The 25,000-nt window shown below is 35.1% G+C and overlaps 1 protein-coding gene across 16 annotated transcripts in view; it reads left to right on the top strand.

Moving 5' to 3' along the window:
- LOC124957931 overlaps nt 1–25,000 on the top strand; it is a 406,825-nt gene that overhangs the window by 348,797 nt on the left and 33,028 nt on the right. For 15 of the 16 annotated variants that reach the window (XM_047515496.1, XM_047515497.1, XM_047515490.1 and 12 more), the window contains one exon: nt 7,850–7,962. In XM_047515496.1, the coding sequence (XP_047371452.1) occupies nt 7,850–7,962 (113 nt within the window). Of the gene's footprint in view, nt 1–5,387; nt 5,459–5,553; nt 5,738–7,849; nt 7,963–25,000 lie in introns of those variants that run through there. The other variant, XM_047515503.1, reaches the window with a different exon arrangement.

The raw sequence follows: 25,000 nt of genomic DNA, 5'->3' as shown, positions 1-25,000 counted from the left end.
AAATATTACCGATCGATTTGTAATTAATACAATTATGTTCCTATAATTTACGTATTATATCTTAATCTTAATTCAATATCGATTATAGTTATTGTTTGAATTAGATGAATTAATTTAACTTTAGTTATTTTGTTACGCTATGAACTAATTTCATTCTCAAGTTTTTCTTTCTCGTTTTGTCACTCATCGTCGATTGAATAAGTACAGAGAGTCAAGTAGAAGACCTTGAGTTCGTCCCCAATACATAAACAAACCGTCTCAATAGTATCGTTAGCCCATCCATGTGCACTATTAAGAGAATCCTCGAACTCGTATCGATCGTTGGTGACATCGTACGAACGACGTTCGCTTGCATTTTATCGAAATACTTTACATTTGTACATATTTGTGTTTTCAATTAATTTTTATGTCATTATATTAACCAATAATATTTTCTCGGATTTCGTTTCTTTCTTTCTTTTTTTTTTCCTTTCTCTATTTCTTTTTTTTTTTTTTTTTGTTTTTTTTTTCTTTTCCTTTTTCTTTTTTTCCTCCTTTTATTTTTTGTTAAACTCATTCGAGATCCTTTACGATATAATTTTTTTTATACCATAAAAATTTACGCAAATTTTTTCTCTCTCTCTCTCTCTCTCTCTCTCTCTCAATCTCTTAGCGATATGTCATATGCCGTAGTTAACGATATAGAGGAGAAAAATAAATGGGAAATAAAAGAGGAATGAAATAAAGGAGTCGTTATCGTCGCAGTTAATATCTCGGTACAAGAAGCTAAAAACCTCTAGTTGGTGACGCATAAAAAATAGTTATTGATCTATGAATTATGAAATCCATTTTCTCGATCATTTTATGCGAAAACGAAGTAATCGATGAAAATATTATTACCCTTTTACTATCTTTCTTCTCTTGCATATTATATTTCGAGTTTTTTCAATATTTTCTCTCTCTCTCTCTCTCTCTCTCTCTCTCTCTCTGTCTATCTATTTATCTATCTATCTATCTATCTATCTATCTATTTCTATGTCTGTCTATCTGTCTCTATTTTTATCTCTATTTCTTTCTCTTTTTTTCTTTCAATTGGTAACCCAAAGAACGAACGAGTCTAGATCAATTCGAATTCGGTAATATCGCAAGACGAAATGACCTTCTTCGCGAGGAGATCAATATGAAACTTTTTTCTGACTCTTTATTGCCACTCAAAACTTTTAGAACCGATCGTTCATCGACCGATCATTTGATCATCCCAATCAGATCGTTTCTTCGTTCAAATTGACTTTCCTCGAACTTATATCGAGTTATAAATAAATATCGTTTGTCATTTTGAAGCGTTCAAAAATTAATCTCATCTTGTTTCGCTTAAAACAAATAGATAACCTGCTCGAATCCATCTTGAGAGATTAATAAAATCTCTATAATCAAACACAAAATTCTATCTAATTATTTAAATATAAAATTGAAATAACATTCCAAATTTTTTTTTTTTTTTTTTTTTTTTTTTTTCTTTTTTTTTAGATCAAATTTTTTTCTAACTATATTATAATGATAAACACTTTTTAAGATTAATATATTGAAAAATAAAAATATAAAATACTTTACTGTTAGTAAATATACATATCAATTCTTCTAATGTGTAATGTTATAGTTGAAAAAAAAATGTATATCAGAAAAAAATAGTCAATGTTTTTATATTCAAGAGTCTGATTCGAGTCTGAAGAAAAAAATAAACTACATATATATATATATGATTTTTTTGATTTACTAGCAAAGTGATACAGTTTCCAGTCAATGATTCCAACATCTTGATTCTTAAGAAATACTTGATTCCCGTTTCCTCGTTCGTTCGTTCGTTCGAACGGTTTACGGATCGTTATTGCATACGTTGAACGAAGCAAAGCTGGCAGAGTTTTCCAAGAGGATCCCATTAATTGGATCGGATATCTGGTTACCGGTTGCCACTGCTCTGCTCCGCTTCCATCCACCTTTCAAACCAGTCGGCGCATCGATGTCCGTCCCCTTAGTGAGCTTTTCACGTAGACTTAAGTGCGCTCGCGCAGTGAAAGAGAGAGAGAGAGAGAGAGAGAGAGAGAGAGAGAGAGAGAGAGAGAGAGAGAGTAAACTACTCACTTCCTCCGATCCTCCAATTCTTAAAGCCGATGATATTCGAGCGGAGATCGTGGCCGAGTATCGAACGAAGCCAAGATCTAGATGTAGTAATTATTATTAAAAGGATTATTAAAAAATAATCAGATCTAAACTTTTTTATCTTCCATTTTTTTTTTGTTTTTACTTTTCTTTTTTCATTCTTTCCACAAGTTATTAAAGGAAGTTCATTGGTTTCAGTGATCAATCCTAACACGAACTACCTCTCTCTTTCTCTCTCTCTCTCTCTCTCTCTCTCTCTCTCTCTCTCTCTCTCTCTCTCGTTTATTTACTCTTTTACTCTCTTTGCTCTTTCTTCGAAAGAAGAGAAAATAATGATAAAACGGAGCAGAAAAGAAAGAAGAGACAATTAACAATTGTTTTTTTTAATGGATACTTATTTCGAAAGTTCCTATTTATGAGAAAATTTGAAAATTTATTTATCGGTTTGACCGATAAATAATGTCGAAATTTTCGACATAAAAAATATTAGCTGAATAAAAAATACTTATTATTTATTTAGATATAAAATACTAAAAAGAGTTGTTTTATATCTAAATAAAAACATTAGTCTCTATAATGTTATGTGTATTAATGTTATGTATGAAATATTAAACATTTCAATAAAAAAAAAATAAAGAAAAAAAAAAAAAAAGAAAAGAAAAAATAATATATATAATGTTATTTACTTAGATATATGATATTAAACATTTTTTTTTTTTTAATAGAAAATATCAGTGTTTTATTTAATATAAATTATTTAAATATAAATTAATAAAAATTTCGATATTGCTTATCGGCCAATCCAATTGTTTGAATTGTTTGTTTTATATAAATGTATTATTTTATAATAACAATTTCAATTGCGTTAATGATTATTAATACATAACGCAGAATCTACGAACATTTTTTGATTGTAAATATTGTTGTAAAAGATGTAAAAATGATTTAATAGAATTTTCGAAAGTATTCTAATAATTTTTTTTTTTTTTTTTTTTTTTTTTTGTAGATATATTCAATTGCAAATTTAAAAATAATAAAAAAATTAAAATCTTTATCAATTCTTTTTTTTATTGTTAATTTTTAAGATAAAATGAGATCAGAAAAAGAAACTTCGATACATAAAGATTGGAAAAGTACACAAACGTAAGCGGAGTGCAATTTTTTGTTTTCCTTACTTTTTTCCACTATCATCATCGTCGTCGAAACAATAACGTCATTTCAGATTTCATTCTCTAAAGCTTTTACAGTCGATTTTCGGCGATCTTCAGCTATGAGAATATGCTTATTCTTATATACGACAGAGCTTCCTTCATTTTCAAGAAATATCACCATTGATTTAACTCTATGATTTCTTTAAATGATTCACGGTCCTTTTCTTCCATTTCTTCTCTCTTGCAAATGATAATGTACAAGGAATAGAAATGAATTACTTAAGAATTTATAAAAGATAAGTGAAAGCAGTACTGAGATCTGTTTACTATTCTCACGTTTCTTCTTTTTCTTTTTCTTTTTTTTTTTTTTTTTTTTTTTTTCCTCCCTTTTATACCTAAATTACGAAAGAAATTTGTTAATTGGAAGCTATTCAAAAATATTTTTATAACAATATTGATATGTTGCCAAATGCATTTCACTGCATGAAAAACAAGAAGGAAAATATTGTTGTTAGAGATATTTTCATAAATTCAATATAGTTGTTCAAATAAGTACGTTCAAACGTTTAAATAAGAAAAGATATTTACGTATCCTTTATCTAACAGTTCGTTACGGTAACATCAGCTTTCATTCTCATTCCCGTCGTTCCGTGTTGCATTAGGTAAATGCACGGATATCTCGCGGGAGTTAAACGCAAACTCGAGTATATATATATATTTCCGTTGCATAGAATAATACTAAGGAAAATACAACGGGAACTTCCATTATTCCTAGTCGATTTCGTCGTATCGCTGTTAATTTTTCTCGAAATGATTTCTTGTTCTATACCCGATAATTTTTTCTTTTTTTCTTTTTTTTTTCTTTTTTTTTTTTTTTTTTCTTTTACTCCATCATATTCCCTTCGAATTCTTTTCAGATAGGTTTGTTTCATGGAAAACTCATCGTAGCAGACTCATCGAAATTCTTATGTACAATTCACTCATACAAAATCGGAAGATAAATATTTTTTTCCTTCCTGGCATCGCTCCATTCCACTTTTTTTCGTTCGCACCCCTCTACAAGAACGATATTCCGAATGAAGAAACCTCCTTTTCTACGCTATTTCGACTTTTCTTTCTCTTTCTATCTCTCTTTCCATATATGTACATATATATATATATATATATATATATATATATATATATCTTTCTAGCTTTGCTTAGAAACCAACGCTAAAGGCGATATATCATTTCGGAGTAGCTTTATTTTCCAAATTTCTCCGTGAGTGGAAGAAAAAACATGGTAAGCAAGAGAAAGAAGAGGAGGAGAAGAAAGAGAGGAAGAGGGAGAATGAGAAGAAGAGTGGGAGGTATAGGCATATAATAGAAAGGAAGAGATTCTCTTACTGGGCGGTAGTCTCTCGGCTGAATCCATTAGCCGACGCCATTAATATCTCCGTAATGATGAGCGATGAGCTTTCGCTAGGGTCCAAAGAGAAAATGAGACGAAAAGAGAAAGAGGGGAAAGCGAGAGAGACAGAGACATACAGACAGACATACAGACAGACAGACCGACAGAGAGAAAGAGAGATAGAGAGGAGGGAGAGAAAAAGGGAAAAAGGGAAACGTGCTGTTTTCATCGAAGTGAGACGAGGAGAATAGAAGGAAAAGAAATGAAGAGAGAGAGAGAGAGAGAGTTTTCCTTGAAGAAGGAAAAAGAGGAAAAAGAAAGTCATTCGCGAAGAAGTGCGTAGTGTGCGTGTGAACTCCTCTTTGATAAATGTTGCTTTTCTTGGGCCGATGCCAAACGACAAGTAACACAATATATTCTATCTCGCGGCATATTCTCACCCTATCTTCTTCCGCTTCCTTCTCTCTCTCTCTCTCTCTCTCTCTCTCTCTCTCTCTCTCTCTCTCACCACAGGCATGCCCTTATCGTGATAGTAAAAGGACGTAGTTGCTGGCGCGTGGATAGTTCTATCCTTGTTATTCCAATAGCAGAGCACTCGGCTTTTATCACCTTTTCCCGAGGCAGGTAAACGCCTGCCTCGTATATAGTGCCAACCAAGACCATCGATCGATGAGCTTCGAAGAATCGACGAGACGAGGAGTAGGAGAAAGAGAGAGAGAGGGATAGGACGGAGGCTGTTCCTTACTTCCTTGCTTGGTTACCTACCTTGCCGTATACATAGGTATAGTAGTGGATTATACTCTTCGAGAAGGAAGTCTCTCCTTCCTGCAAATTCTCTTTCCCCCATTGGATGAAAATCACTTTCCCTTTTTGTAGGCGCGACACGTAACACGAGCCACCCAGAGCACTATCCATTGATATCAACCCTCCTCGCTTTGCAACCAACCACTACCGTTACTGTACTTCGCTTGCTGTTCTCCCTTCTAGGGCACCGTTCCGTTGTCGTACTTTCTAAGCTCCTTGTGTTCGATCGGACTGCATACAATGTACTTTTACGTATGTACGTACGTATTCATTTTCAATAGATTCACATATATTATCGTAATATCGTTCGTAGTATCGTTTGATCGAACGATCGAGGATGATATACTGTTGTTAGAAGATAGACGAAAATAAGTTTCAATTGAGGGTTCAAAAGTAACAAACGTGTTATCACGATACCAGCCAAGATTCAATGTTATTGGTTACGCTTTAACCCTGGAAATTCTCGGAAGTTAAACCAATACGTTATCGCATCCGGTGAGAGTGGGGAGGGGGGGGGGGAAAGGGGCCGATATAATTTTCTTATGTCAGTTTAGTCGAAGAAAATGAATTTTTGTTTACGATATTGATTTCTTTCTCTTCCAAAATCGTTATACGTAAATGAAAAATGACGAACATATGTATTTACGAAGATATAACGTAAATGTATCGCTCGACTAATTGTTCTTTTTTTTTTTTCTTCTTCTTTTTTTTCTTTTCTTTTTTCGAAAAGAATATATTGTCTATATATATATATATATATATATATCCGTCATCTATCCATATATCTTGTATTTATTTGTCAAAATCGTTTTCTTCGATCTACTCATCGTATCCTTTAATAAAAACTTTTAGTTTTATTTTGTTATATCAATGAAGTTTGTATTAATTGCTTGGGATGTCCGTCTTCTCGAGATCGCTATTTCCAAACGCGTTTGTTCTCTCTCTCTCTCTCTCTCTCTCTCTCTCTCTCTCTCTCTCTCTCTCTATTTCTCCCTATCCCTTTCTCTTTCATTTCTTTTAACGAGTATCTGGAAAACGCGTAGCATTGAGTTCGTAATTTCGTTTAACAATCGTACTGACAAAGGATCCTCGCTTCTAGATAGGGATGCTAATTTTCTTTTTTCTTTTTTTTTCTTTTTTTTTCTTTTTTTTTTTTTTTTTTTTTTTTTTTGAATGCGTTGATGGCTGGCTCGACCTTAATCATTTCCACGCGAGTTTGTATTTGAAACCAATTTGTGATACAAGTTTACTTCGTTTACTTTTTCATATAACGTCCGGCGTATCGCTAATTATTCTCTCGAGATCGAATCCAGTCGCTTTGTCTATGTCGACGGGAAAAACGTTGAAAGGATAGATTTTATTTAACATTACATTAACGTCGAACGTAAGTACATAGAAAAGAATGATTTTCCAAAAATTTTTAATTATATTTTTAATGATTTTCATAATTCTTTTTTATATAATTTTTAAAGATTTTAATTTTAAATGCGAGTGAGATTTTTTTTTTTTTCTTTCGCGAGTATTCGAGTTCAAAAAGAGAAAAGAAAAAAGGAAAAAGAGTCATATCAACGTATTAAAAAAAGAAAACTATTTATATATTATAAAAGGGTCAATGAGACCAAAAAGAGAGATCAAAGATATACAAAATATTATATTAAATCATTTTTATACTCGGAAAGGTAATCGTTAATTTTTAATATCATTGAGTTTTCTGTAATAAAGTCAACGAATAATTTTTCTTCATGATATTCACGACGTACATTCAGGTCTTCGACTTTTTCGCGGGAAATTATCAACACCGTATTCCAGAGCACGAAAGACCGCCGGGAATACGTTTAAGAGAGAAAAATTAAAAAACTTTTTATTTAACTTTTTCATCGTGGTGCTTTCCCTTTGTGTCGCACGTCCGAGTTGTAATGTAAAAATCTTACTACGTGAAAGCTTAAATAAATTAAGTAATTAGCAGGCGGTAATTAATATTAAGGAAAGCGGAGATCCACCTTCTCCTGTCCTCCTACTTTGCTTTCGTCCTTGCATCTCGCTTTACTTTTGCTTTCCCTTTTACTCGTTCTTACTAATTTTCTTTTTTCTTATTTTTTACTTTTTCTTTCTTCTTTCTTTTTCTTTTTCTTTTTCTTTTTTTTTTTTCTTCTTTTCTTTTCTTTTTTTCCTTTTTTACTTCTTTTCTTTTAATTTTATTTCTTTTACTTAGTTACACAAAGAGCTTAATTAACTCCATGTTCAACAGTATTAAATGAACTCATATGAACTTTGTCAGAAAATTGATATATAATAAAATAATGTAATGAATTCCAATGATCGTTTCTTACGACTAATTATATATAATCAATACTTTTTTTCTTTTCAGATGATCGACGCATCTTATCACACGAATCCGTCGCTACAAAGCACTGCCCTGATTATTACGTGTGCGGTGGTCCTTCTTCTGATGGCAGCTATCGTCTCTGTTGTTTTTTGGAAGTGAGTACAACGCAATGTTTATATTAAAATTAATTATGAAATCATTTTTACACGGGTAAATCGGGGTTTTACGATATCAAAAAAAAAAAAAAAAAAAAAAAAAGAAAAAAGAAGAAATTAATATACGATTAGCGAAAGAAAAGTTATTTTGATAGTTTTTAGTCCTTCTACTAAAATCCGAATCAAACGTATTAAACTCGAGATAACTGGATCCGCGAGTACACGGGAAAAGTATTATCTCGTTATAAAACTTCATCGTAACCTTTCCCCGGTGAAGTTAATTCATGTAAATGATATTCCATTGGAATTTTAACCGATAATTAACCTTTGACCTTTTTAATCAATGATTTGAGGGATTATTTCGCTGCTCGTTTCGAATAATTAGTAAATACTAATGTCAGTTATTATTCTACTATGTATACTTAAATCGATCGAGATAAAGACAGAGATAGAGAGATAAAGAGAAAGAGAGAGGAAGAAAGAGAGAGAGAGAGAGAGAGAGAGAGAGAAACGATAAGAGGCAATCAGGAGAAAATTTGATATTTAAAGTAGCACTAGAAACACTCGCGTGGATTACTGGCTATCAACTCTCGATACTCGAGAAACTAAAGTACACTTTATATTCGTAGTACCATGAGAGAAATTTTGGAACAATCATTGAGCGGTCATTCTACCGTTAAGAAGAATATTTCTGAAATGAAAAGGCCGAATACGATAGAACGGAAAGGATGGGAAGGATAAAAGAATAAGGATAAGAGAAAAGATCCATAATCTCATAGAGACAGGAGAGAACGTTGCTTGGAATGATATTGGACGTACGTTCGAAAACAGGAGTACGTGGTGGATATCGGATCGTACATAAAATTGGTAGAGGTCATCGTTGGAACTCAGGGTTCTCTTGGCAATAAAATCTAAGTTTCATTCCGGTCGGACATCGTAAGGTGTTCCCGGTCTCGAGGTCGTTCGGCTTGTAACCATATTTCAAGTGTTCGAGAGACCATCGACGAGGAGGGTCTCATTGTGTCCCCAAAGTAGTGGTGAGAGAAGACGAAGGAAGTGAAATGGAATAGAAGGATAGATTGGCTGTTGTAGAAAGCCGAGGATAGAACGTACGTCATCGGCACTCGAATTCGATCCAAAAAAATTCACCCTCCATCCTTGTTCGGTAATGACTTTCAAGATTTAACGCTTCCACTTTCGAACCGAATTCTTTCCTTTTCTTAAATCGTATATTACATCTAGACGTTAAATGGTAAGTTCTGTGTATATATGTATGATGAAAGACACACACAGAGAGAAAGAGAGAGAGAGAGAGAGAGAGAGAGAGAGAGAGAGAGAGAAAGGGAATTAGTTTTTGTCCAAAAACAATCTGATTAACTCCGTAACGGTATAGTAATTTATCTTCATTAGGTAGTATGAAATAATCGGGTTTACGATCTCAAGAAAGTTAAAGCAAACTATTGCGTCAAATTTAGTAAAGTCTCCGTTAAGTTTAGCTGGATCTTAATCTCCGCTTCCCTCGTTCACCTACGATATGGTAACTCGTTTAACCCATTTTAACTCGATACTACGATGTGAGTGGGAGGGATGGGAGGAGGGAGACGGTCACGCGATCATGTGTTCGTCGCAAGAACACACTTACTTTATATCGTTCTAACGATAAAACAAGAAGTCGGTTAAACGGACGTTATTTACACATAAACGATCGACGATCTCTCGTAATTCGTGCCGAACAAGAAACTTAAACGCTTAAGTATATTTCGACTTTTCTATGATCAACAATTTCGATCGTACGTGCAAAAGAGAAAGCTGGATTATGTATGGATCATAGGAAAGGAAAGAGAAGAAAATAATTTTCCTTCCGGTTACAATTTTTTTCTCTCTTCCATCCTTTTTTGTCTCTTTCATTCTCAAAGTCTCGATAAAAATACAGAAAACTTTTCATCTTTACGTAATCGAACTCTTTTAAGATGATTCATGATATGATTTTTTTTTTTCTTTTTAAAGAACTATGAGTTCAAAAATAAGATGCATCATCGACATTCTAGTAGGTCTTAAATTAACGAAATATAAATCGTTCTGTTAGATGAGAGAAAGGATGGAAAAGAGTGCGTTTTAGTGCTGTCGCGTGGTACTGTCGAGGATAAGAGGGCAACTTTATTCTGATAATCTGTAAACGATGATTTCTTTGTAATGATGATTTCTTTGTTTTGTAGAAAGATGATGTTCTTGAAGCATTGCTTGGTTCTTCTTTTTCTTTTCCTTCTTCTTCTTATTCCTTGTCTTTTAGACTAAAAAAGAGATAGATATAGAAAGAGAGAGAGAGAGAGAGAGAGAGGTGGAAGGAGGGAGGGAGAGAGGAAACATGATCGTCTGGTAGATAGAAAAAGGAAAGAAGTAGTATGCGTGTACTCTATATCTATTCCCACACGTAACCCACTCAGAAGATTTACGCCACTCTTATAGGTTCGACCCACTCGCATATACTCCTTCTAGCATGATTTGATCTTCGTAATATGATGATATTTTACAAAAGCGAAGTTTAGTACTTATTGCCACTTGGATACATACACATATATATATATATATATATATATATATATATATATATATATATATATTGAATAGTTAAGAAAGTTTCAAATAATAAAAAAAAAAATCTAAGTTTCAAATAAAAATTCAAAGATAAATTTTAATATATCATATATTGTATATTATTAAATTTTTCAAACTTTATTTTATATATTTAATTGATTCATAAATAATTGAAATTTTATTATAATAAATATTATACCTTAATTACAATGACACTTATAATTTACAATTCTTTTTTTTTTTTTCGGACAAATTTTTTCGATGACGTAGTATATAATGGAAATGTCGAAATCATTTTCACAAATTTATGAGACAAATGTTAGGAAATTATTATTATATCTCAATCAAAATGATCAATGTATTTGAATTTTGTAAACGATTTAAAAGTATTTTCTAAAAAGATGGAAAGATCGAAGTAATATATTTATATGACAATCATATTCATTTTTCATTCCCATTTGACAAAAGGAAGATATTTTGGACAAAAAAAGAAAAAAAAAGAAAAAATTCGTGTAAAGTTTCGTTAAAAGACAGCATAAAGGGACGACCCACGCAAATAGTAAATATCGTAAACCTTGGTGGTTTCTTTCCACGTCAGCTCGTAAAACACTTATAAACGACAAACAACGTCTCTCTTTCTGTGTTTAACAAGAACCCCCAAAAAGGCGGTCACGCTATTATGTAAATTCGAACGAACGCAGTCCGAGTCGAGAGTTCCTATACGTCTAAGAGGACATTAACGTTTACTTCTGAAACATCGAGCCGTTCTTAAATTCTTCCAATTTAAAGGGAAATAAAAAGAAAAGCAAAGATAAAGTATACAAATAACATAGAAGAATGAAAGTCAAAAGAGAGCCGAAAGGAAACGTCAACGAAGAGATATCAGAGAGAACCATTTTTTTTTTTTTTGTTGTCAAGACAAGGTCAAAGCAATTCCATTAAACGATGTTATCGATGTAGGATAAGAGTGATAAGATATAGAGGGACTAATATTTTTGGAAAATAATACGTATTATCTTCTTCTTTTTTTTTTCTATTTTTTCTTCTCTTTTCAAAAGTTCGACGATCGATGTTGATCGGAAAAATGCGAGAAGATTAATGTTAAGGAAAAAGAAAAAAGAGTGGGGAAACATCGAAAGACGTTCGATCGATGAACTTGCTGGTTAAGAAAAGAATCGGCTATGAACCAAGACGATTTCGATGGTTCGCGTGTTAGATACACACAGAGCTCAGCATTGAATGCTAGCTAGGCATCTACTTGGCCGTATTTTTATCGGCATCAAGCACTCCGAGTTCCGCTCCACTCTCGGTAAGCGATTCTCTACTAACCGCCATAGAGAGAGAAAGAGAAAGAGAGAGAAAAGCGACAATGCGGGCCCTGTTTTCGCGCGTTTATCGTAATTGGTGGCCATTATGGTGAACCACCGGCCGTGCGGTATCTTGAACGTTAGCGATCTCCACGCTCTTTTCGTTCTCTCTTTCTGTGTGGTATCTCTTCTTTCTTCATTCTCCTCCCATCGTCTCTCTTCTTCGCCTTTACGATCATTGCGGTCATTTCTTTCTGTCTTATATTTTTTTACTCGTACCTCTTCAATCACGTGACTCTTATATTTTATAGAATATTCTTTTTGTTTTTCTCTTATTTTACCGGTCGATATTTCTGCATCGCAATAAAATAGAATAAAAAAATATTCTTCCTTTCCCTTCTATCTATCTATATACGTATCTATCTATCTATCTATCTATCTATCTATCTATCTATCTATCTATCTATTTATTTCTGTTTTCCTTTTTCTCCACTTTGAATATATTTTCCAAGCATACTTCATCCCTCCAAAGGACCACCTTGGGTTTCGTCGTTTCATTCGCTGATTTTCTCTTGTCGGTTCGCGAACCGTTGTTGCTGTCTCGTTATTGTCACGCCCGTGTGAAACGAACGACGTATACATAGAAGTTACATACGAGGGCTCTTACACAGACACACAAATGGCGCACAAATTTTCCGAGGCACGCGGAGGTAACACGAAGCGTCGTGCGTAGTTTGCATGCTAATCAGAGCCATGTCCTCCATCTCTCTCCATCCTCTTTCCCATTTACTCGTCCTTTCACATCCTTCTTCCTCTAACCCTTCTTCTCCTTCCTACTATGTCATCGCTTTATTTCCTTCCGGTTTCTATTTCTTTCACGGCGAACGAATGAATAAATCCGATAGCCCAATTTTCAACGATTTAATAATTACATTTATTCAATTTATTTTGTCATTATCTCTGATAAAATAGAAAAAGATTTTCTTCGGGTCTTTGGAAATAAGATCTATCAAATTATTTTCGAATAATATATCCTCTGGAGCGATAAAATACTATCTCTCCATTCTCTTTTTCCGATTTCAATTTCCTCGGATTAGCGCGACTTTACGTTTCATTCTCAACGATAATCACGAATGTTCGTTCAGACCATGCGAGTTCATCTCTCTCTCTCTCTCTCTCTTCGACTTTATTTGTCTCTGTCTCTTTCTGAAACGTCTCGTTTGGAAATAACATTTTTCGTTAAAAACACGACCGTACTCGTAAAGTTTCCGCATTGTCATCTATCGATTTCCAATAACTTCGACGCTTTTCAATCGACTACTATTTCTTTGTATCGCTTATCGAGTGCCAACGCAGGATTCACAAGTGCAAAGGTATAAAAGTGAAAGAACGGTATGGATATTCGATCGACTAACGTTCCTGCCATTTATCCTGTACATACACCTTTTTTATATCTCTTTTTTCTTCCCTTATTCCCTTTTATTTTCACCGGCAGGCTGTAGGTAGCGATGCGCTCGTAAAACAAGAAGGGATAAATCTATTGTATTACGTGCGATATATACGCCCCGTGTATGTATCTACATGTAATTTTAACGTCCTCTCGTTTTTCCCCGGTAAGAGTTAACACGCGTATTTACGCGTGCAAGCAAAGATTTAGTCGATGAGAAAAAAAGATAAAAAAAAAAAAAAAAAAAAGAAAAAAAAAGAAGAGAAAGGGTAAAAAGATAATAAAAATAAAAGAAAAAAAAAGAAAAAGAAAAGGAAAAAAAGAAAAATAATGAAAATCCAAAGCTCCTCCGGAAAGTGCGTTAGAATATTTTCTCTACTTTTTCTCCTCTCTTTAACCTTACGTTGGCTCAATCTTTTTCTCTTTTTTTCTTTTTTTTTTTCTTTTTTTTTTTTTTTGTTTTTCTTTTTCATTCGTTAAAAGAACGAACATGGTAAAAGGAGTATGGCGATGGGCAGCTTTAAAGCCCTAAAGCAACGTTTTCCACACCGAATGAAGCTTCGCGCTTTGGATAAACGGGGAAAGAGAATTGGGGGTGAGTGGGACGAAGGTTTGTGAGAATGAGAGAGAAAGAAAAAGAGAGAGAGAGAGAGAGTGAGAGAGAAGGGAAGGGGAAGGGGTTAAGGGTCGGAGATCCCACAAGCTTTATTTAACTCTCACCCCGTCTCACCGAAGGTCTACTCACGATGGCACGGAACTGTACCTTGTCTTCTACCATAGCGATGCCTCTTCGACTAATCTAACCGATATTTCTCTATTTTACTTTAGCGAACGTTCAGTATACGATGTATTAGCCCCAACCTATAGCGTTCTCTCTCTCTCTCTCTACTATATCTATATATATATATATATATACACCCTCACCTTTTCTATCGGAAAATATTTCCGGGGAATCTTCTTATGCTGCTCGAGAGAGATAGGTATTATGAATTTCACGAAAGCAATGACATAAAAATAATAATTTTCTGATCTTTTTTTTGTCGTTCTTTCTTTCTTTCTTTCTTTCTTTCTTTTTTTTCCTTTTTTTCCTTTTTTTTTTCTTTTTTTTTAATTTTTTTTTCTTTTCTTTTTTCTTTTCTCTTTATTTTTTTTTTTTCTTTTTCTCGAACTACTACAACCCACGACAGGGATTGGGTGATCTACCTCTACGGCAGTGGGGGAGTCCTTGCATAAATATTTGCTGGAAAATCAGAGATCGAAAGATTAAGGATCTCTTCCATCTCTTTGAAAACGGGACCATAGAAGAAGATTTCCCGAGTGTAAACCGTCAAAGGAATCGACGAAAATTCTTTCCGAGATTCTTCCTCCTACATAATCGTAGAATTTAATTCGACGGGAAATATCGCGTTCGGCACCGATTGCAGGAAGCTCGTCGTCGGGTGAAATCAAGTGCGTCTGTCGGCAACTTCGTAGTAGTATTTCTCAGAGAGTGAAAGAGGAAGAAGAGAAAGTGAGAGGGAGGAGGAAGGTGTATGGACGAGTGAGGAGGGAAAAATAGGAGGAGGAGGGGGGGGGGGGGGGGGGAGAACGAGTAAAAAGGAAAGAAGATTTCGGTGCGCGATGCAAAAGTTTTCCTCCTCCAAGTCGCTCACAAATTCTTACTTTTCTTTTACGTCCCCCTTTTCAACCGCCTTCCCTTTTTCGATTTCGCCCGTCTTTTAAATAACGACCTCGTCGATTCGTTCTACGTTTAGTATCGATCCCAGACGCGTCTATGGTATTACGGTATTCCGTTTCGTAGACGACACGATCGTTGCACGCTTCGCCTTCCTTTACGAATCGTTTCGTAACGCTTTAATGCACTTTCGATGTAAAGTATCGCTTCCGTAGACCTTAACGAGATGACTATGTATTCTTTTTCCTTCCTCCCTTTCTCTCTTTCTCTCTCTCTCCCTCCCTCCTTCCCTCTCTCTCTCTCTCTCTTTCTCTCTCACTCTCTTTTCACCTTCTTTCTTTCTCGTAAAACGCAAATACATGAATTTCTCGTTCCTCGTTAGATTTTTTGTTTCCTCATTTAATCGAGATTATTTTTACTTTATAAGATCGATAAATATTTTCAAATGTAAACAAGTAAAATATTAATCGTTCAATTTTTAATCAGTTTTACTCTATCTTAAATTTGAACTTTTTCATTTAGCCACGGTCTTATAAGGATTGTTATCTCTCTCTCTCTCTCTCTCTCTCTCTCTCTCTCTTCCTCTCCCTCCCTCTCACTTTTTCTCTTTCTTTAACTACTTTTTTTTCTTTTTTTCGGAAAACATAAACTTGGCGCAATATCAGAAATTTTAAAACCTGATCCGGCACTTTGCTGCGGCAAATTGAATTTTTTCCGTAGATAAAATATCGCGTTTTAAGTAAACCATTATCTTCGGAACAGGGATGACGTTCCACGATACTTTGTCCACCCATTTGTACGTCGTTACCGTTATTCTTGAAAATAACGCATTATCTCTTCCGTTTTGCTTATAATAAGAACTATCATAAAAATTTTCAATCGGGAAATTTTTCATTTTGAAATGAACATTGAAAAAAAAAAAAAGAAAAATATTAATATGGGTAGTTAAACTTGTGAATAATTGTATCATGATATATATATATATATATATATATATATATTGGAAGGAAGGATAGTAATAATCACGTGCCATATCGAAATCAAACAATATTTGCTCGGAGACATCTCTCGGACACACCCTTTAGAAAATATTTTCATCTTTGCTAATGACATAACCGGCTGCTTCGAAACACAAAGCTTGCTTCAAAAGTAGAAGTTTAACAATAGAATACCAAGAAGAGAATTAAAGCTTTATTCTTTCGAAGGAGACAAACGAAAATGTTCCTCGAATATTACTTGTCCTGATAATTAACAGTCTCCAGTAATTAACGCTGTGTCTTTCTATATGGTATTCTAGTATAATAAGATAGTACAGTGGCGAGAAAGAGGAAAAAAAAGAGAGAGAGGAAAATGAAGAAAGAGAGAGAGAGAGAGAGAGAGAGAGAGCGCAGAGGAGTAAAGTTCAAAATATATCATAAGAAGGGTAGGATCAGGGTGAAAAAGAGAAGGAAATAGAAGTAACACGCTCCGTTATATTCCTTTTACTCCGACACGAGTTTTCTAAGTTGTCGAGCAAGGTGCACCCTGTCAGTTGCAACTTGCGTGCGTCTGCTTTTGCCAATCCTCGCTGCTCCTGTAACCGCTTGCTCTGAACTAAGTTAATCTACGGACTACCTCATCTATTCTTTTTTTTTTGTTCCTTCTCTCTCTCTCTCTCTCTCTCTCTCTCTCTCCCTCTCTCCCTCTCTCCCTCTCTCTCTCTCTCTATTACTCACATTAATATTCTTTTTCGCAGCATCACGATTAACGCTGCTTTCACTCGTTATAGAAATGAACGAACGAACGATACAGTGACGAAAGATGTGAAGATTTAATGGATCCGTTAAAAAAATGAAGCAAAAATGTCAAATCTGAGATAAACTTGTTCTTTGATTCGACAAATTGAAAATCAAATTTTTACCCGATATTTGTATTTTTTTTTTTTTTTTTTTTGTATTTTTGTATTTTTTTATTTTTTTATTTTAGAACAATATTTGTATGTCGATCACGAAAATCCTTAATTATTATCTGGTATCGAAAATCGTTGAGAATAGCAAATAAAGAAAGTAATCCTTTTTAAAATGATTCAGGAAGAAAATTTACAGAAAATAAAAGGAAAAGTTATAACGGAAATATTTGCGAGTAAACAAACAAATGGGTTCTTCAAAGGTCTCGTAGAAATAAACGAATTCTCAATGCGCGTCGTTAGTTTGGATATGGTCGTGCAAATTTATGAAAACAAATCGGATATTATGAATTGCGAGAGGAGAGAGAGAAAGAGAGAGAGTATATATGTATGGATAGGGAAAAACAAAATGAGGAAGTGAATATCAATTCGAGATCCTTCTTCGTTCCTATTACTCTGTCTTCCATTCTTTCATCGTCGCCTTTTTACCTATTTTCCTTTTTTTAGCCGCACAGTTTGTCTCCATAAGCTACATTCGGGTCACCGACGCGAAGTTGCTTTAACGATCTGCATTGCATGAACGCTTTTGCCCTTCCCTCGTCTTTCTCTCTGTCTCTTCCTCTCTCTCTCTCTCTCTCTCTCTCTCTTTCTCTCTCTCTCTCTCTCTCTTTCCTGTCTCACTCACTCTTTTGAGCGCAGGCGTCCAGGTCCTATCCACGACCTTCCTTCGTCTCTACCAACGTCACAGTTTGAAACCCTCTACACGATGCTTGACTAACGTAGACTCCGCTTATTTCGTCTGGCAAACACACGATTATTCGAATCCATCCTTTCCGTCCATTTCCACTTTCCACTTCTTCCTTAGAGATAGGAAGATGGACTTTTTTGAAAAAGGGCTGAAATTAGAACCACTACTGCTCTTATCACTCGGATTGCGATCTTTATCATCGGAAGAGATCTTGTAAATGCATAGAAGGAAATAGCTGGGAATGAAAATACGGTCCAGTTTTGAGATAGATGACCCTGATTCTTTACTTATCTTTCTTTTTTCTTCTTCTTTTTTAAATATTTTTTTCTTTTTTTTTTTCTTTTCTTTTTGTTTTTTGTTTTCTTTTTTTTTTTTTTTTTTTTTTTTAATAAAAGGAAGCAACAAAAACAGAGACATAAATCTGTTTTTTTTTTTTTTTTTTTTCAAATTTAACAAATTTCGTTATTCAACATTTCTCAATGATTATGTTTTAACTTTAAAATATAAGCAATAGCTTATTCGACTTTTAAAGTCAACGATTAGGAAAGCCGGCCATTCCCTTGCTAATCTGCCTCACTGACTGCTTGTTCGTCCGATAAGGTGGTTGACCACACGATTCTTTTTTCTTTTCCCTCTCTCTCTCTCTCTCCCTCTCTCTCTCTCTCTCTCTCTCTCTTTCTTTCTCTTTCTCTCTTTCTTTCTTTCTTTCTCTTTCTCTCTCTTTCTCTCTCTATCTTTCTCTTTCCTCTCTTTCGGCTGTCCCGAGAGTTAGCGGAGGTTAGGAACGGTGGTGAAAAATAAATTTGCCTTGGGGAAAGCCTTGGAAGCTTCAGAGTTGGTTGCCGAGAGGGTATAGAGCGTACACACACCGCACAATAGCTAGCAATTATGTAGAGTGGCCGCCGTCTAGTCTGTCGTACTATACTTAGCTACCACCACCATTTTCATGTAAACGTGTATTCGATCCTCGACGTTGTCATTCTCGTTCTCGTTGTCGTCATCGTCACCGTCATCGTCGTCGTCGTTCTCGTTGTCGTCATCGTTCTCGTTGTCGTCATCGTCATCGTCGTCGTCGTCGTCGTCTTTGTCGTCTTTGTCGTCATCTTCATCTTCGTCGTCGTTGTCGTCGTCGTCGTCGTCGTCGTCGTCGTAGTCATCTTCATCATCGTCGTTCTCGTCGTCGTCGTCGTCGTTGACATCTTTGCCTTTCTCCTTGTACTCATCGCTCGTTAAAATACACCTAAATTTTGACTGTCTGTCTACGAGACGTATAGTTGTTCTCTCTCGCTCTCTCTCTCTCTCTCTCTCTCTCTCGATTTTTTTTCAAGGATAAATTCAGTGGATCGATGCGGAAATTACGTTAATATCATTCGTCAACATTATTAGGTTTATATTAAAACTATAAAAAATTAATTGGATTATATAATATATCCTATATATGAAACTAAAAAGTTTTTATTAACTTTGAAACTATCAGCATCGATTTTGAAATTTCTCGGAAAGTTCTTATACGATGGGATTAAAATAGCAGAAAATAGGAAGAGAAACACACCTTGGCTTTTACCTATTGAATTTTGAATCAACCTGTGGAGAAGGTTATGATTCAGATGGGACCGAATAACGTGTTTGTAAGGATTGTACTAAGAGAAAATGTAGAACCTAGGTTTCGCGATTTGCAATGGGGTTAGCGAATCAAATATTTGACATGGTAACCGTGCGCTGTTCGTCGACGTGGAATATGTATTCCCTTTGTCATTTTTACTCTTATATCTGTTAATTTTATAAGACCGATATTTATCTACCTAGATTAAATTATTTCAAGAAAGAAAGAAAGAAAGAGAGAGAGAGAGAGAGAGAGAGAGAGAGTGAGAGAGAGAGAGAGGGAAATGAGGAGAGAAAGAAAATTCAAAAATGATTTATTTATTAGAAATAAAATGAAAATTGCATTTTTTCAGTTCATTCTATTTCGTATCAAAAATTTGATAAATAAATAAAAAATAAAATCATGCAGAATTAACATTTTTTATTTTTTTTTAATTTTTTCTAATTGTATTGTTATTGTTATTTTTATTATTATTATTATTTGTCGTAAAATTATTCAAGGATAAATTTGAGTAGCAGAACGTCCTTCTAACAACATCCTTCTCTATTTATCTCACAATGTTCTTTCTTCGCGTCGATGGTGGTCCGCCTCGTCGTGTTAACGTCGACAAAAAGAAAGATAGAAGGAAAGGGAGAGGGAGAGATAGAGGGAGGAGCTACTCTTTTTTATTTATATTTGTTTGGAACTGTTCTCTCTCTCTCTCTCTCTCTCTCTCTCTCTCTCTCTCTCTCTCTCTCTCTCTCTCTCTCGGCCCGGCGACGCGTAATCAAGGAGCCATTGTATCCCGACGCACTGTGCCGTTAGGTTGTTCCCCTCTCGGATCGCTGGCTAACCAAAACAGCTTGTCGTGCAACGTTTGTTTTTTTTAGCTTCACTGGTGTTTCTGCGAAATGAAGAGAAAATTGACGATCGCGTTTTTCATTAATAAAATTAGTCGATTTTAATTGATGTTGTTCTCGTTGATTTAATTTAATAATACACGTATACATATGTATAACAATATTAATATATAATACTTTAATATCGTCAACATAATATATTAAATAAATTTCTGAAATTATTTCTCTACATTCTCAATTAGTTATACATAATAGAAGCTGTGTACAAGTACAATTATTAATTTAATTATATATGTGTGTGCGTTTTGCAGCTAATTATACGTAGTAGATAATTAATTTTAAAGATTTATTTTCCATATAAAGATATTACATATAATACATATATGTAGATTCGAAAAGAGTTGGTGAAGGACAAGGAAGATCTGATGGTCTACAGATAATTTAACTCCATGATAGAAGAGTGAATGGGTTATAATTGGTGATGACAGGTCGTCAGGAGGTAGAATATTCAGCATCATGAACGCGTGTCACGTTGGTAGATTGGTACTTTAGCCCGTTTCGTGTCATTGACGCAACGCTCACGACGAAAATCGCGACTTTTTTCTAAATTGGCCCGCGTGAAGTTGGAACTTTATCATCGAGATTGGTATCGTCGAGATTTATTAGAAACTGCTTCAGTTCTTATTTCGTTTCAATGTTTTAGTAAAAAGAAAAAAAAAATAAAACACGAATTTCATTTACACTTATCAACTTAAATTATAATTCGTTAACATTAATTATTAATCGATGACAAATAATAATGAAAAGTACTTATCAGATTGTAGTACTAAAATCAAGGGGAAGTCGATCGTGCATCATTACGGCGTACACACACGATTTGCACATGTCGGAAGGAGAAAGGGAATAGAATGGCAGGGAAATCAAGGGTCTGTTCGCCCTTTGCAGGAACGAGCTCAATGCACCGCTGCAACTGTAATGATAATCGTTGGGGATTTCGAATTATCTCTAATAGCACAGAATACTCGATTAAGTTCTGGATTCGGTTATCCTTATCGGTATAGAAAGTGCAATTTAATGATGTTTCAGTGATACTTTTATCGATAAAATAGATTTATAAAGAAAAAAGGAAAGGAAGGAAGGAAGAAAGAAAGAAAGAAAGAAAGAAAGAAAGAAAGAGGAAAAAAAGAACAACCTTATTCTTTTGTAATAGTTCGTTCTCTTCGCAAAGAAAACAAAATCGATAAAAACGACGAAAGGAATAAATTCTATATTAAAATTAAACCGTTTAAAATAGATATCCCGTATTATCAGATACAACAATGTCCTTTAAACTGTTATCACAAAACCCGGGTATACCGTGATCACACTTGTTCTATAGCTCCCTGTTCTTCCCCCCTCCCTCCCTCTCCCCACCCCATGAAATTCGATTAAAACGTGTGAACCTTACATCCATATCTCATACTCTCTATATAAGCCTATCTAACATCTGACACAAGAGGACGCTTCTCTAGAAGGCGAGAGTAACGTGAACATAGTCGAGAGTAATCGTACCGATACGCATCCGATAGACGATGTTCCGCTTACGAGCTATCCAGAACGTACGAACGATAGCTTAGGCAGATAGAGACATGATTTTGGCATAGTTACAAGAAGATATAGATGGCTCGCAAGACGAATAAGGATGAAGAGAATGGGTAGACCGATAGCAGTAGAGTGATAGAGAGAGAGAGAGAGAGTACGCGCAGAGAGATAGACGCACAGTATACGCATCTCCTCTTCCTCGATCCTGGTCGCGTTCTATTGTTGAGCCTCGACAGTCTGGGATATTACCCTAACCGACCATAATTACGTCATCGTCATTGTCTCCGCGCATATATCCGTCCTATGAATGCTACGGAGACGACCCTTGCCTTGTCACCGACCCTTGCTCTCGTACCAGCACGACCTACCATCATTCTCCGTCCAGCCCTCGAGCCACCCCTTTCCTGCCCCGCGATGTTCGCGTTACCGTTCACCGCGATTTGCTGCACATAGATACGTATTACCTATCTACGTATGTATATATATATATATATATATATATATATATGTCTTAGCGAGGAAACGCGATGTACTCCTCTCGGCTAGTACGCCATCACTGTTAGGTGTTCACGCACGCTCTCCATCCAACGACCCTCGATAAGCGTCGATGAACAGGACGTATCTGCTGCTTTCAACGTGAGAAGGCTATAAGGGGGTCGTACGTTCGTACGCGCATATGTGTATATGTATATAGAGTTCACTACAGAGAGTGCTCTTCTATACGTATAGATGTACCTAACACACACGTGTATATCCGTACATATGTATGAGATATATGCACGTACGTACAATGACCGAGCAACGTTACGTTATGTCAAGTATGCCAACTATCCTCCAGAGAACGCTGTAATCGGACAGTCGACGAGTGTATATATATATATATATATATATATATATATATATATATATATATATATATATATACTACATATATACAGAGCAAGAAAATGATTCACCTGATTCACCAAGTCGTTTCGGTTACCTGGACATTAACCGAACAATCCAGGAACCTTCCCCCTCTCCATTTCCATCTGTCTTTCATCTCCATAGTTGCATTTCACGAATTATCGGCATATTCCACCACGATTTGATTTCCACTCCGCAAGGTTTGGCTTTTCGAGGAATCGTCAGACAATCTCGGCGCCAGTTCGATAGGCGAGGATGAACGATCTTGTCTGGACTCCACTAATGGAATCCACTTGTCGATAGTGCACGGTAATTCTGGTATTTTAGCTCTTCCTATCGGTACAATACTGATTGTAGTTTCAATGGTAGATAATGGATCTTACATCTGACTTCGGGATTCTCTTAATTATTCACCGTAGTAAATATCCTAACGAGTAATAGATCTATAATATCAGAGAAGAATATCATTCGTATATTATGTTTTATGTAGTGAATGCACTTTTATTTGTATTCCTTTTCTTTTTTTATGTTTCTTTTTTATTTTTTTATTTTTTTCTTAGTTTTTTTTTTTTCTTTTTTTTTGTTTTGTTTTGTTTTGTTTTGTTTCAAAGAAGAAAATATATCAACTTTTATTGTGCTTTTATACGCAGAGATAAAGTCTCTTCATCTTATTCCTTTTCTTTATCTTTTGTCTTTCTTTGTCACTTTTGTAAAGGAAAGAAATGGTACCTTCGATGTACCTTGTTTTGTCTTCTTCTTCTTCTTCTTCTTCTCCTTCTCCTTCTTCTTCTTCTTATTCGCCGAGATTAAATCGAATTCAAAGCACGCAAGCGGTACATTTAGTTTGCCCAGAACACGAGAGAAAGACCAAAATGGAAGGAAGAGTACGACAAGGTCGATGCTGCTAGAAGTGGAAGAGCTGGGCGTAGGGAAAGAGAGAAGTCGAGCCAGAACTCAGAGAGTTTCATAAACAGAATTATGCTAACTACCCGTGGTGTGCGAAGGTGGGATAGGAAGGAAATTCGAGTTCAAACTCAGTTGAATCCCCTCAACCAGACTGGTTGGATCTCGTTAACGCCCTGTTCTTCGTCTTTCGCCTTGTGCATGACTCTCTTTCATCTTCCATCCTTGTCATCCTTTCCTCGTCTGTCTTTCTTCTCTCTTCCTTTCTTCCTTTCTTCCTTTCTTTCTTCCTTTCTCTGCATCTATGCAAGTCTCGCGTCCTTGATTCTTACTCGATCTTTTAATAAGACATGTGGTTCACTTAAAACGTAACTTCAACGACCTATTTTCTATTTTCTTTCAAACATAATATATGTATTAAGGCATTGAATTTTTGATCATTTCGATAACAAGCTGGATCCGTACTATTTGATACATTTCTAATGCAAATCGGAGCCCGCAACATTATCATTTTTATATAAATATATACGCGTACACACACACACACACATATGTGCATACATTTAAGTATTTCTATATTTAAAGAATCTTGTATTCTATATTTATTCGTTCATCTTAATATCACTTAGCAATGTTACCTTGATATTACAGAAACTAATGTTTCGCTTCCTATCTCCGATACATTAAAACTTGTTTGTGAGAATTTGGAAGTCAAGGCTCAACGAGAGATATCGTGCTTGAAACAGGGCCACGACGTATCGAAAGATGCGAAGTTTCTAGTTAACGCCCCACCACTTGGGAGTTTCCTAACGATCTTCTCGTTTAATTATTCCCTTACGTAGCAATAATGAGAAGGCAGGCACGGTATCCTGACCCAGTTTCGTTGGATTTGTCGTTTAATGAAGCAAACGGACAAAAGGGTAAACGAAAAGGAACGGAAAAGATGTGGATTCGGATGTGGGTGTCGGAAATAAAAAAAGAATAAATATAAGGAAAGAAAAGAAAAGATTAAGAAGTAGAAGAAGAAGAAGAAAAACAAGAAAACCTTGTGAAAGAATTATATTCGAACGTGTTCCTATATCAAATTCTAGGTTGAAATAAAAGATAAAAATTGTTTATTGTTACGATTACAACAAAACAAACTACTAAATTTTTCCCAATTCTTATTTGTCGTCCATAATTTGTCGATCGTAAGACGACCATCGAAGTTCGTTTCATAACCAGAAGAAATGGATGAAAATGCTATCTGTAGAGGATGAGGGAATGGGGGGTGGGGAAGAGTTTGAAGAAAAGATCCGATAAGAAAAGAAGAAAAATTGGTATGAAAATACAAAGAAGAGCTCATTTCCCTTGGTGAAAAATAATCCTTTTGTAGGAAATTGGTTGCTGGATTCTGGATTCCTCCGGACAATTCTTTGTACCGAGAGTATACGGACAAATGATAGAAAAAATAGAGAGAGAGAGAGAGAGAGAGAGAGAGAGAGAGAGAGAGAGAGAGCAGAGGAGAGGAAAGGAGGATAAAAAAGTGGAAGAAGAAGAAGAAGAAAAA

Source organism: Vespa velutina, chromosome 2 (genome assembly GCF_912470025.1).
Source record: "Vespa velutina chromosome 2, iVesVel2.1, whole genome shotgun sequence".
NCBI lineage: Eukaryota > Metazoa > Arthropoda > Insecta > Hymenoptera > Vespidae > Vespa > Vespa velutina.
Note: the sequence above shows the minus strand (reverse complement) of the source record. Positions and strands in the feature narration are given on the sequence as shown.